This window comes from Coregonus lavaretus (genome assembly GCF_964263955.1).
Source record: "Coregonus lavaretus genome assembly, chromosome: 21".
Classification (NCBI taxonomy): domain Eukaryota; kingdom Metazoa; phylum Chordata; class Actinopteri; order Salmoniformes; family Salmonidae; genus Coregonus; species Coregonus lavaretus.
In genome coordinates, this window is record NC_140008.1 from 7,363,157 (window position 1) to 7,377,217 (window position 14,061).

The following is a 14,061-nucleotide window of genomic DNA, read 5'->3' on the forward strand; positions in this document are numbered from 1 at the left end:
TCTGTAAACAATTGTTGGAAAAATTACTTGTGTCATGCACAAAGTAGATGTCCTAACCAACTTGCCAAAACTATAGTTTGTTAACAAGAAATGTGTGGAGTGGTTGAAAATCGAGTTTTAATGACTCCAACCTAACTTCTGACATCAACTGTATGTATACATACATACATACATACATACATACATACATACATACATACATACATACATACATACACTACCAGTCAAAAGTTTGGACACACCTACTCATTCAAGAGTTTCTTTATTTTTACTATTTTCTACATTGTAGAATAACAGTGAAGACATCAAAACTATGAAATAACACATTTGGAATCATGTAGTAACCAAAAAAGTGTTAAACAAATCAAAATACATTTTAGATTCTTCAAATAGCCACCCTTTGCCTTGATGACAGCTTTGCACACGCTTGGCATTCTCTCAACCATCTTCATGAGGTAGTCACCTGGAATGCATTTCAATTAACAGGTGCGCCTTCTTAAAAGTTAATTTGTGGAATTTATTTCCGTCTTAATGCGTTTGAGCCAATCAATTGTGTTGTGACAAGGTAGTGGGGGTATACAGAAGATAGCCCTATTTGGTAAAAGACCAAGTCCATATTATGGCAAGAACAGCTCAAATAAGCAAAGAGAAACGACAGTCCATCATTACTTTAAGACATGAAGGTCAGTCAATATGGAACATTTCAAGAACTTTGAAGTACAGTCGCAAAAACCATCAAGCGCTATGATGAAACTGGCTCTCATGAGGACCGCCACAGGAATGGAAGACCCAGAGTTTCCTCTGCTGCAGAGGACAAGTTCATTAGAGTTACCAGCCTCAGAAATTGCAGCACAAAGAAATGCTTCACAGAGTTCAAGTCTCAGACACATCTCAACATAAACTGTTCAGAGGGGACTGTGTGAATCAGGCCTTCATGGTCGAATTGCTGAAAAGAAACCACTACTAAAGGACACCAATAAGAAGAAGAGACCTGCTTGGACCAAGAAACACCAGCAATGGATATTAGTCCTTTGGCCTGGAGTACAAATTGGAGATCTTTGGTTCCAACCGCTGTGTCTTTGTGAGACGCGGTGTGGGTGAACGGATTATCTCTGCATGTGTAGTTCCCACCGTAAAGCATGGAGGAGGTGGTGTTATGGTGTGGGGGTGCTTTGCTGGTGACACGGTCTGTGATTTATTTAGAATTCAAGGCACACTTAACCAGCAAGGCTACCACAGCATTCTTCTGCGATACGCCATCCCATCTGTTTTGGGCTTAGTGGGACTATCACTTGTTTTTCAACAGGACAATGACCCAACACACCTCCAGGCTGTGGAAGGGCTATTTTACCAAGAAGGATAGTGATGGAGTGCTGCATCAGATGACCTGGCCTCCACAATAATCCGACCTCAACCCAATTGAGATGGTTTGGGATGAGTCGGATGGCAGAGTGAAGGAAAAGCAGCCAACAAGTGCTCAGCATATGTGGGAACTCCTTCAAGACTGTTGGAAAAGCATTCCAGGTGAAGCTGGTTGAAATAATGCCAAGAGTGTGCAAAGCTGTCAAGGCAAAGGGTGGCTATTTGAAGAAACTCAAATATAAAATATATTTTGATTTGTTTAACACTTATTTGATAACTACATGTGAGTAGTGATCATCCTCTATAACAGGGGTATTCAACTCTTACCCTACGAGGTCCGGAGCCTGCTGGTTTTCTGTTCTACCAGATAATGACTTGCACCCACCTGGTGTCCCAGGTCTAAATCAGTCCCTGATTAGAGGGAACAATGAAATAACGCAGTGGAACTGGCTTCGAGGTCCAGAGTTGTGTTTGAGGGCTCTATAATATGGTAGTGAATCTTGCTGTACCCACAAACACACCCGCATGCCCACACACACACACCCTCGTGCACCCGTCCATACACACACACACACACACCCGTCCGTCCGTCCATCCACCCACCCACCCACACCCACCCGTCCGTCCACCCACACGTGCCCCGATCAGACGAGTTAAAATTATGACTTTTTTTGCCTGAGCTTAATGGAGAACCACAACCTCCAGAGATAAGATATTTTAATAAAACAACCTTGGTATTCTATTTCCAGACTTTACTAATGAAAGGAGAGGATTCTATACAGCGTCAAAAATCTTTGGCTGACATTATATGTCACATTAAGTAATCACAAATACAGCCCTAATTGCACCTACAAACACCAATCGTTAAATAAATCATTACTATCATGATAAAAACAAAAGAAAAGTCACAGAAAAATAAAGGTTTGTTCTACAGGCTGAGCAGTGCTAGGTCTACATTAGTGCAATTGAGAGCATCCTTGAAATAACACAAACCGACTCCATACAAACTACAAATACACGCATGTTCTCTTTATAATCCATTGAAACGTTCTGTTAACCCTCCCATCTAAAAAATGAATTTTTATCCATAATTACATATTCAATAGAACTTTATTTATCCTCTCAGGTGCAACACATATGACCAAATAATATTTATTACACCATTTGTTACAGAATCATTTATATTAACATTAAAAACATAACTTTGGTAAGACAGCAGATTGCAGACATTTTTTTAATAGTTTGAGGACCCGAACCAGTGCGGACTGAGGTAGCCTAAAGGCACAGTCAGCCATTTCCTCTGGAGTGGTTTACCATTGAAACACTGTAAAAATATATTTACTAACACAGATTCTTGTGTAAGGAGTTGAGGCATTTGTATTGTTTATATGTTTGGTAGGTTGAAGGAGGTATAGGAAATATATTTTACACTAACATAACCAGTATGTGTATAAAATGAGTTATTTTGTGACAAAGTGGTGTCAAAATGCTGTGTAGACAATGCCAGGAAACAGTATTCCCATTGATTTTGGGGAAAGGGTACAATACATATTAAGTACGGCCACCCAAACAGTATACAAAAAGAGGGACAACACCGATAAAGCAGTCCATATTTGATCAACTGGCTCCACTATCTGTGTTCCAATGAACATGTCTGCCATGATTCAAAACGCAGAATATTCTAAACCTGCCTCCCTTTTGAGAAATGACTGAACCTGCCTCCCTTCTGAGAAATGACAACCTGCCTGGACAGCACAGTCTGAATCCAGGAGAGACGGCAGGACAGCACAGTCTGAATCCAGTCCAGGACAGACTTCAGGACAGCACAGTCTGAATCCAGGACAGACGGAAGGACAGCACAGTCTGAATCCAGGACAGACGGCAGGACAGCACAGTCTGAAAGCAGGACAGACGGCAGGACAGCACAGTCTGAATCCAGGACAGACGGCAGGACAGCACCGTCTGAAAGCAGGACAGACGGCAGGACAGCACAGTCTGAATCCAGGAGAGACGGCAGGACAGCACAGTCTGAATCCAGTCCAGGACAGACTTCAGGACAGCACAGTCTGAATCCAGGACAGACTTCAGGACAGCACAGTCTGAATCCAGGACAGACGGCAGGACAGCACAGTCTGAAAGCAGGACAGACGGCAGGACAGCACAGTCTGAATCCAGGACAGACGGCAGGACAGCACAGTCTGAAAGCAGGACAGACGGCAGGACAGCACAGTCTGAATCCAGGACAGCACAGTCTGAATCCAGGAGAGACGGCAGGACAGCACAGTCTGAATCCAGGACAGCACAGTCTGAATCCAAGACAGACGGAAGGACAGCACAGTCTGAATCCAGGACAGCACAGTCAATTCAGGACAGACGGAAGGACAACACAGTCTGAATCCAGGACAGCACAGTCTGAATGCAGGACAGATGGCAGGACAGCACAGTCTGAATCCAGGACAGCACAGTCTGAATCAAGGACAGCACAGTCTGAATCCAGGACAGACGGCAGGACAGCACAGTCTGAATCCAGGACAGCACAGTCTGAATCCAGGACAGCACAGTCTGAATCCAGGACAGACGGCAGGACAGCACAGTCTGAATCCAGGACAGCACAGTCTGAATCCAGGAGAGACGGCAGGACAGCACAGTCTGAATCAAGGACAGCACAGTCTGAATTCAGGACAGACGGCAGGACAGCACAGTCTGAATCCAGGACAGCACAGTCTGAATCCAGTCCAGGACAGACTTCAGTACAGCACAGTCTGAATCCAGGACAGCACAGTCTGAATCAAAGACAGACGGCAGGACAGCACAGTCTGAATCCAGGACAGACGGCAGGACAGCACAGTCTGAAAGCAGGACAGACGGCAGGACAGCACAGTCTGAATCCAGGACAGACGGCAGGACAGCACAGTCTGAAAGCAGGACAGACGGCAGGACAGCACAGTCTGAATCCAGGAGAGACGGCAGGACAGCACAGTCTGAATCCAGTCCAGGACAGACTTCAGGACAGCACAGTCTGAATCCAGGACAGACTTCAGGACAGCACAGTCTGAATCCAGGACAGACGGCAGGACAGCACAGTCTGAAAGCAGGACAGACGGCAGGACAGCACAGTCTGAATCCAGGACAGACGGCAGGACAGCACAGTCTGAAAGCAGGACAGACGGCAGGACAGCACAGTCTGAATCCAGGACAGCACAGTCTGAATCCAGGAGAGACGGCAGGACAGCACAGTCTGAATCCAGGACAGCACAGTCAATTCAGGACAGACGGAAGGACAACACAGTCTGAATCCAGGACAGCACAGTCTGAATGCAGGACAGATGGCAGGACAGCACAGTCTGAATCCAGGACAGCACAGTCTGAATCAAGGACAGCACAGTCTGAATCCAGGACAGACGGCAGGACAGCACAGTCTGAATCCAGGACAGCACAGTCTGAATCCAGGACAGCACAGTCTGAATCCAGGACAGACGGCAGGACAGCACAGTCTGAATCCAGGACAGCACAGTCTGAATCCAGGAGAGACGGCAGGACAGCACAGTCTGAATCAAGGACAGCACAGTCTGAATCCAAGACAGACGGAAGGACAGCACAGTCTGAATCCAGGACAGCACAGTCAATTCAGGACAGACGGAAGGACAACACAGTCTGAATCCAGGACAGCACAGTCTGAATTCAGGACAGACGGCAGGACAGCACAGTCTGAATCCAGGACAGCACAGTCTGAATCCAGTCCAGGACAGACTTCAGGACAGCACAGTCTGAATCCAGGACAGCACAGTCTGAATCAAAGACAGACGGCAGGACAGCACAGTCTGAATCTAGGACAGACGGCAGGACAGCACAGTCTGAAAGCAGGACAGACGGCAGGACAGCACAGTCTGAATCCAGGACAGCACAGTCTGAATGCAGGACAAATGGCAGGACAGCACAGTGAATTCAGGACAGACGGCAGGACAGCACAGTCTGAATCCAGGACAGACGGCAGGACAGCACAGTCTGAATCAAGGACAGACGGCAGGACAGCACAGTCTGAATCCAGGACAGACGGCAGGACAGCACAGTCTGAATCCAGGACAGCACAATCTGAATCCAGGACAGCAGTCTGAATCCAGGATAGACGGAAGGACAGCACAGTCTGAATCCAGGACAGACGGCAGGACAGCACAGTCAATCCAGGACAGCACAGTCTGAATCCAGGACAGACGGCAGGACAGCACAGTCTGAATCCAGGACAGACGGCAGGACAGCACAGTCTGAATCCAGGACAGACGGCAGGACAGCACAGTCTGAATCCAGGACAGACGGCAGGACAGCACAGTCTGAATCCAGGACAGACAGCAGGACAGCACAGTCAATCCAGGAAAGCAGTCTGAATCCAGGACAGCACAGTCTGAATCCAGGACAGACGGCAGGACAGCACAGTCTGAATCCAGGACAGACAGCAGGACAGCACAGTCTGTATCCAGGACAGACGGCAGGACAGCACAGTCTGAATCCAGGACAGACGGCAGGACAGCACAGTCTGAATCCAGGCCAGACGGCAAGACAGCACAGTCTGAATCCAGGCCAGACGGCAAGACAGCGCAGTCTGAATCCAGGCCAGACGGCAGGACAGCACAGTCTGAATCCAGGACAGACGGCAAGACAGCACAGTCTGAATCAAGGACAGACGGCAGGACAGCACAGTCTGAATCCAGGACAGCACAGTCTGAATCCAGGATAGACGGCAGGACAGCACAGTCTGAATCCAGGACAGCACAGTCTGAATCCAGGAGAGACGGCAGGACAGCACAGTCTGAATCAAGGACAGCACAGTCTGAATCCAAGACAGACGGAAGGACAGCACAGTCTGAATCCAGGACAGCACAGTCAATTCAGGACAGACGGCAGGACAGCACAGTCTGAATCCAGGACAGCACAGTCTGAATTCAGGACAGACGGCAGGACAGCACAGTCTGAATCCAGGACAGCACAGTCTGAATCCAGGACAGCACAGTCTGAATCCAGGACAGCACAGTCTGAATCCAGGACAGACGACAGGACAGCACAGTCTGAATCCAGGACAGACGACAGGACAGCACAGTCTGAATCCAGGCCAGACGACAGGACAGCACAGTCTGAATCCAGGACAGACGGCAGGACAGCACAGTCTGAAAGCAGGACAGATGGCAGGACAGCACAGTCTGAATCCAGGACAGACGGCAGGACAGCACAGTCTGAAAGCAGGACAGACGGCAGGACAGCACAGTCTGAATCCAGGACAGCACAGTCTGAATGCAGGACAAATGGCAGGACAGCACAGTGAATCCAGGACAGACGGCAGGACAGCACAGTCTGAATCCAGGACAGACGGCAGGACAGCACAGTCTGAATCAAGGACAGACGGCAGGACAGCACAGTCTGAATCCAGGACAGCACAGTAGGACAGCACAGTCTGAATCCAGGACAGCACAATCTGAATCCAGGACAGCACAGTCTGAATCCAGGACAGACGGAAGGACAGCACAGTCTGAATCCAGGACAGACGGCAGGACAGCACAGTCAATCCAGGACAGCACAGTCTGAATCCAGGACAGACGGCAGGACAGCACAGTCTGAATCCAGGACAGACGGCAGGACAGCACAGTCTGAATCCAGGACAGACGGCAGGACAGCACAGTCTGAATCCAGGACAGACGGCAGGACAGCACAGTCTGAATCCAGGACAGACAGCAGGACAGCACAGTCTGAATCCAGGACAGACAGCAGGACAGCACAGTCTGAATCCAGGAAAGCACAGTCTGAATCCAGGACAGCACAGTCTGAATCCAGGACAGACGGCAGGACAGCACAGTCTGAATCCAGGACAGACAGCAGGACAGCACAGTCTGTATCCAGGACAGACGGCAGGACAGCACAGTCTGAATCCAGGACAGACGGCAAGACAGCACAGTCTGAATCCAGGACAGACGGCAAGACAGCACAGTCTGAATCCAGGACAGACGGCAGGACAGCACAGTCTGAATCCAGGCCAGACGACAGGACAGCACAGTCTGAATCCAGGACAGCACAGTCTGAATCCAGGACAGACGGCAGGACAGCACAGTCTGAATCCAGGACAGACTGCAGGACAGCACAGTCTGAATCCAGGACAGACGGCAGGACAGCACAGTCTGAATCCAGGACAGACGGCAGGACAGCACAGTCTGAATCCAGGACAGACAGCAGGACAGCACAGTCTGAATCCAGGACAGACGGAAGGTCAGCACAGTCTGAATCCAGGACAGCACAATCTGAATCCAGGACAGACGGCAGGACAGCACAGTCTGAATCCAGGACAGCACAATCTGAATCCAGGACAGACGGCAGGACAGCACAATCTGAATCCAGGCCAGTCTGAATCCAGGACAGACGACAGGACATCACAGTCTGAATCCAGGCCAGACGACAGGACAGCACAGTCTGAATCCAGGACAGACGGCAGGACAGCACAGTACGAATCCAGGACAGACAGCAGGGATGCTTCCAGCCTCAGGCCCGTATAAACCCTGCAAAGGAGCCTGGGGAAAGGCTCCCCTGGCTGTAGCTCAACTGAGGCAGAGTGTTGGTTGGACATACATCTGCCTGAGGGGAGAAGCCAGTTGGTTTTGGTTTGTTTTTGTCCACAGAATGAGATGGACGGTCCTCAGCGTCCCGCACTGTATGTGACTGTGATTACTAGTTTGCAGGCACTCACAGGCAGGTAGAACAGTGTGGACGGATGAATGGATGGGTGGGTGGATGGATGGATGGATGGATGGATGAATGGATGGGTGGGTGGATGGATGGATGAATGGGTGGATGGATGGATTAATAGGGAGTGGATCCAGGTGTTGTGTTGTCCTCTAGTTCCTCTGTGGGATCCGGTGAAGGGGTTGCGGTGTACTCACTGAAGCTGAAATGTATGGCTGGGTTCACTGAGGTGGGGGAGGAGGGCCCTGAACTGGACACTGTGCTAGACGGGCCACTGCTGTCTGCACACACACACACACACACACACAAAAAGAAAGAGAGAGAGAGAGAGAGAGAGACCCACACAAACATGAACATAAGCAAGTAATTGAGTTGTGATAGATTTTCTCTTTTTACCTCTATTTATACATGTAAGTCAATTAAGAACAAATTATTATTTACAATGTGTCAAACATTAATAAACAACACATCGAGTTTGAAATTGAATATCAGTCACTCTACAACTGGGCACAGTGCTGGGTGAAACTCTACCACTGGGCACAGCGCTGGGTGAAACTCTACCACTGGGCACAGTGCTGGGTGAAACTCTACCACTGGGCACAGTGCTGGGTGAAACTCTACCACTGGACACAGTGCTGGGTTGAAACAATCCTAAAAGACTGGTGAAGGGACAAATTAATCAACACTGGAGTTACGATGAGGCAGAGGTGGGGGGTGGGGCACCGACAACAATGGATGGCTAGACAAAACTAAGGGGGGTTATTATCCTGAGTCCTATTTTACAGAAGTCTTAATTAATAGTGCCTCTCTTCTTGTCAATGAAAGACAAAAAATAAAGGGCTCTCAGTTAGTCTGGCAGTTTTAGGCTTTTTATCATGTCCTACTCTAGGAAAACTGTCTCTCTTGGCCAAGGCAGAGTGTTTGCGGTCTTATTGGTGCTGGTTGGCCTGTTAACCGTGTTCATTAGGCAGTAATAGGCTCCAAACTGAAGAAAACAGACTGTTCAATAAGACACTTGTTTTGTTGTAAAACATTTGCATGCCCCGTTGAACACGACCCTGTTCTAGGACAATGGAAATGTGCATTGCCACTGTAGTGTTGGGTTCTAAAACAAACCCTTTCCCAAGCCCCTACCATCACTTTCACGTTTGCAGATCTGAAGGGACTGAGTGGGTGTAATCTCAACCTAACCTACCCATGGGGTTGGGGGGACGCTTCCGCCATATTGCTCAAACCCATTTAGGCAAGGGCTACGGGTTGTGGTCGGACGGACATGCATTTGAACCTGCGTTGATTGTAAAGGTTTGCGTACGCATCCAACTCACTACAGCAGTGCAAGAAGCCGAGGCGCCAGACTGTCAGTTAGGCCTACTGTAGCAGTACGTTACTCCGTGGTACAAGTATGGTGACGTTTAGTGCTCTGTATTTAGTTTAGCATTTACGTTTAATATTCTCGCATTTAAAAAAAAGAGCTTGATATGATTGGTCGGACGGATGGAAGAACATGGACATCGGTACAGTATACTCACGCCATAGCGGACATTCGAGGGGCCGGACAGGAGTTTGAGCACAGGGCTTTCGCTGGGGGGTGCCTGACCGTACCCCTGATTCGACGTGTCGAACAAGGCAGAGAGAGCTGGAGAGAAACGATGAATGGTATTTATACAAGATGTTCGCTACTAAACATCATATTAGTAGATATGTATTATATACACCACTGAGAAAGACAGTGATGACTGACACCAAATATGTTAATTTGTCAGCCTGGTCCCAGATCTGTTTGTACCGTCTTGCCAACTCTTATGGTCGTTATCAGGCCAATGACCATAGGAGTTGGTACGACAGCATAAACAGATCTTGGATCAGGTCTGTAGCGTACAGGCTAGGTATGTCGCTCCTAGAATTAATGATGTAGTGTCATGTAAATGCTTCATAACACTCATTCTAGACATTCTATTCCCCATGTAATGTTAATGTGGAGCTAACATGGCAGCCATAAAACGTTGTAGTGTCATGTAAATGCATCATAATGCAGAAACCTCAATGGCCCAACTCTCTAAATGCATGGCTCTGGCTATAATGCCTACCTTTCATGGTCTTGGCGTGGGCATCGCTGCTGTGCTCACACACGGCATTGAGGAACTTGTCCACCTGCTTGAGGGACAGCGAGTTGTGCAGCGTCTCCAGCGGGTAGATAGAGGGCACCATGGAGCAACCTTCAAAGCCTGCAGGGGAGAGGAGACACACAAACACACGGTGGTACCACCGAAAGATAGATATTGGGCGTCCCTCAGAGCACTGTGCAAGGACCATGCCAAAAAATCCAGCCCAGTCATTCACGCAAAAGTACCAAGCCATAGACCAGCTCGACCAAGGACAGGCTTTGCATCGTGAACGGCGTACAGTACACACGTCCTGCACTGAGGCCTTGTGGTGTGTGACGACAGCCTGTGCGGCCATTCAATCCTTTGACATTCAGTGCAGCCCAAAAGAACACCACAATGGAAGTTACACCACCACACGAAAACAAGGAATGAATGAGGTCAAGCAATGAGTCATCCATCCATCCATTTCTCAGAATGCATGCCGTCAGCCTTCTCCCCGAACTGTCCAACTGTTGTAAACTAAATCCCAACAGCACTTGACGGTCAGCACAAACCTTCCAAGGTCCACATTTTACAGTCTTCTGACGTAATGTTTCGTACTTAATCTTCCCCAACCAACTGACAGTTTAATTGAGATTAATCAACGTGTTAATGTCACAAATAACAAGTCAACTTGGTCAGGATGGACTTTCACCAACCCCAAAGATTCTGTTGAGTGTTGTGATTGGTGAAGCCTTTACTGGAGCCTTTGAGCTTGCCGAGTTTCAACCAGAAGCAGTTTCAGCTTCATTATTCACCTGGGCAAGACAAGGTCAGAGTAGAACATGAGAGGGTTATTCCTGTCAAAGTCTCTGATGACAACGCTAAAGAATATCGGCCCAGACTTCTGTGGAGAAGGCCTGATCAGATCTCTAGATTTCTTTGCCTTTCCCTTCTCTCTCCGCTTGCCTCGGTCTGTCTCTACCCCTTCTCTCGCTACGTGTTGCAACCATTTTCCCTCCATATGGATATTAAATTCAGCTCACACACCAGATATAGCAGAAGACACTGATGCTACATGGGCTCCCGAGTGGCGCAGCGGTCTAAGGCACCGCATCTCCGTATTTGAGACGTCACTACAGACCCCCTGGTTCGATTTCAGGCTGTATCACAACCAGCCGTGATTGGGAGTCCCATAGGGCGGCGCACAATTGGCACAGCGTCGTCCGGGTTTGGCCGGTGTAGGCCGTCATTGTGGTCCTCTGTAGCTCAATTGGTAGAGCATTGCGCTTGTAACGCCAGGGTAGTGGGTTCGATCCCCGGGACCACCCATACCTAAAAATATATGCACGCATAACTGTAAGTCGCTTTGGATAAAAGCGTCTGTTAAATGGCATATTATATTATATTACAGTAAATAAGAATTTGTTCTTAACTGACTTGCCTAGTTAAATAAAGGTAAGGGAGGGAGAGAGACACAGCGAATGAAGATATGGAATGAAACAAGGGAGTGGTAGGGAGGAGGGAAATGGAAGAGAGAAAAAACGTCAGGCTTTGACAACTCCAAGTGTGCCCAGTCAATTACCTATGGAAATGTAATATTCTTATCAATCTCTTCCAAGTCTACCAAGGGAATATAAATAAGTTATGAGGTATTTCTCAGTGATTTCCTGTACGGCTACAGAGTTCTGGGCTGATGTCTAGTACGCTCATGTGGGGATGCGTAGGCTTAAAAAGGGGGACCACAGCATCGATTCTTGCTCCAGAAACACCCCTAAAATCTGTAGTTTAAGGACAGACTACAGCTTACTTGGCTAATTAAAAATGAGGGATGACAAGATAACCTAAATATTATTCACAGATCTGAGATCTTAAATCTGGCCAAAATACCAAAACATAATTCATGAGAGCTAAGGGATTCTCAAATGGTAGCCAGTCAGGGCCTCCCAAAGTGCAATCTCCCCATCACTCCAATCAAGGGTCCATATGTAAAGCAACTAACTTGACAGCCAAAAGTCCCAACTGGACTGTACAAAGGTCAAATAAGTGGGGTGCTTATATTTGTCCTGTTTCACACACATACAGTGGGGGAAAAAAGTATTTAGTCAGCCACCAATTGTGCAAGTTCTCCCACTTAAAAAGATGAGAGAGGCCTGTAATTTTCATCATAGGTACACGTCAACTATGACAGACAAAATGAGAAATAAAATTCCAGAAAATCACATTGTAGAATTTTTAATGAATTTATTTGCAAATTATGGTGGAAAATAAGTATTTGGTCAATAACAAAAGTTTCTCAATAGTTTGTTATATACCCTTTGTTGGCAATGACACAGGTCACACATTTTCTGTAAGTCTTCACAAGGTTTTCACACACTGTTGCTGGTATTTTGGCCCATTCCTCCATGCAGATCTCCTCTAGAGCAGTGATGTTTTGGGGCTGTCGCTGGGCAACACAGACTTTCAACTCCCTCCAAAGATTTTCTATGGGGTTGAGATCTGGAGACTGGCTAGGCCACTCCAGGACCTTGAAATGCTTCTTATGAAGCCACTCCTTCGTTGCCCGGGCGGTGTGTTTTGGATCATTGTCATGCTGAAAGACCCAGCCACGTTTCATCTTCAATGCCCTTGCTGATGGAAGGAGGTTTTCACTCAAAATCTCACGATACATGGCCCCATTCATTCTTTCCTTTACACAGATCAGTCGTCCTGGTCCCTTTGCAGAAAAACAGCCCCAAAGCATGATGTTTCCACCCCCATGCTTCACAGTAGGTATGGTGTTCTTTGGATGCAACTCAGCATTCTTTGTCCTCCAAACACGACGAGTTGAGTTTTTACCAAAAAGTTATATTTTGGTTTCATCTGACCATATGACATTCTCCCAATCCTCTTCTGGATCATCCAAATGCACTCTAGCAAACTTCAGACGGGCCTGGACATGTACTGGCTTAAGCAGGGGGACACGTCTGGCACTGCAGGATTTGAGTCCCTGGCGGCGTAGTGTGTTACTGATGGTAGGCTTTGTTACTTTTGTCCCAGCTCTCTGCAGGTCATTCACTAGGTCCCCCCGTGTGGTTCTGGGATTTTTGCTCACCGTTCTTGTGATCATTTTGACCCCACGGGGTGAGATCTTGCGTGGAGCCCCAGATCGAGGGAGATTATCAGTGGTCTTGTATGTCTTCCATTTCCTAATAATTGCTCCCACAGTTGATTTCTTCAAACCAAGCTGCTTACCTATTGCAGATTCAGTCTTCCCAGCCTGGTGCAGGTCTACAATTTTGTTTCTGGTGCCCTTTGACAGCTCTTTGGTCTTGGCCATAGTGGAGTTTGGAGTGTGACTTTTTGAGGTTGTGGACAGGTGTCTTTTTTACTGATAACAAGTTCAAACAGGTGCCATTAATACAGGTAACGAGTGGAGGACAGAGGAGCCTCTTAAAGAAGAAGTTACAGGTCTGTGAGAGCCAGAAATCTTGCTTGTTTGTAGGTGACCAAATACTTATTTTCCACCATAATTTGCAAATAAATTCATTAAAAATCCTACAATGTGATTTTCTGGATTTTTTTTTCTAAATTTGTCTGTCATAGTTGACGTGTACCTATGATGAAAATTACAGGCCTCTCTAATTTTTTTAAGTGGGAGAACTTGCACAATTGGTGGCTGACTAAATACTTTTTTCCCCACTGTAAACGTGAGTGGTGTGAAATGGAAATGTGTTTTTTTTGCATATCCCACTCCCCTGCGAGACCCTCGGAGAGTGGGGTCACGGCCAGGGATCGGCCAGGGATCAGCCATTATTGACGGCGACCCTGGACCAATTAGGGTCAAGTGCCTTGCTCAAGGGCAGATCACCATATTATTCACCTAGCCGTGCTCTATCCACTAGGCTACCTGCCG

General features: G+C 47.6%; 1 protein-coding gene across 1 annotated transcript in view; it reads right to left on the minus strand.

Annotated features, from left to right (window-relative positions):
- Window positions 1-8,214: 8,214 nt before the first annotated feature.
- Window positions 8,215-14,061, minus strand: part of LOC311148865 (inositol hexakisphosphate and diphosphoinositol-pentakisphosphate kinase 2-like) — a 71,797-nt gene continuing 65,950 nt past the window's right edge. The window contains exons 26-28 of the mRNA XM_084185859.1: window positions 10,170-10,307; window positions 9,612-9,718; window positions 8,215-8,363 (exon numbers count right to left, since the gene is read on the minus strand). Of these exons, the coding sequence (XP_084041985.1) occupies window positions 8,304-8,363; window positions 9,612-9,718; window positions 10,170-10,307 (305 nt within the window). The 3' untranslated portion in view covers window positions 8,215-8,303. The remainder of the gene's footprint in view (window positions 8,364-9,611; window positions 9,719-10,169; window positions 10,308-14,061) is intronic.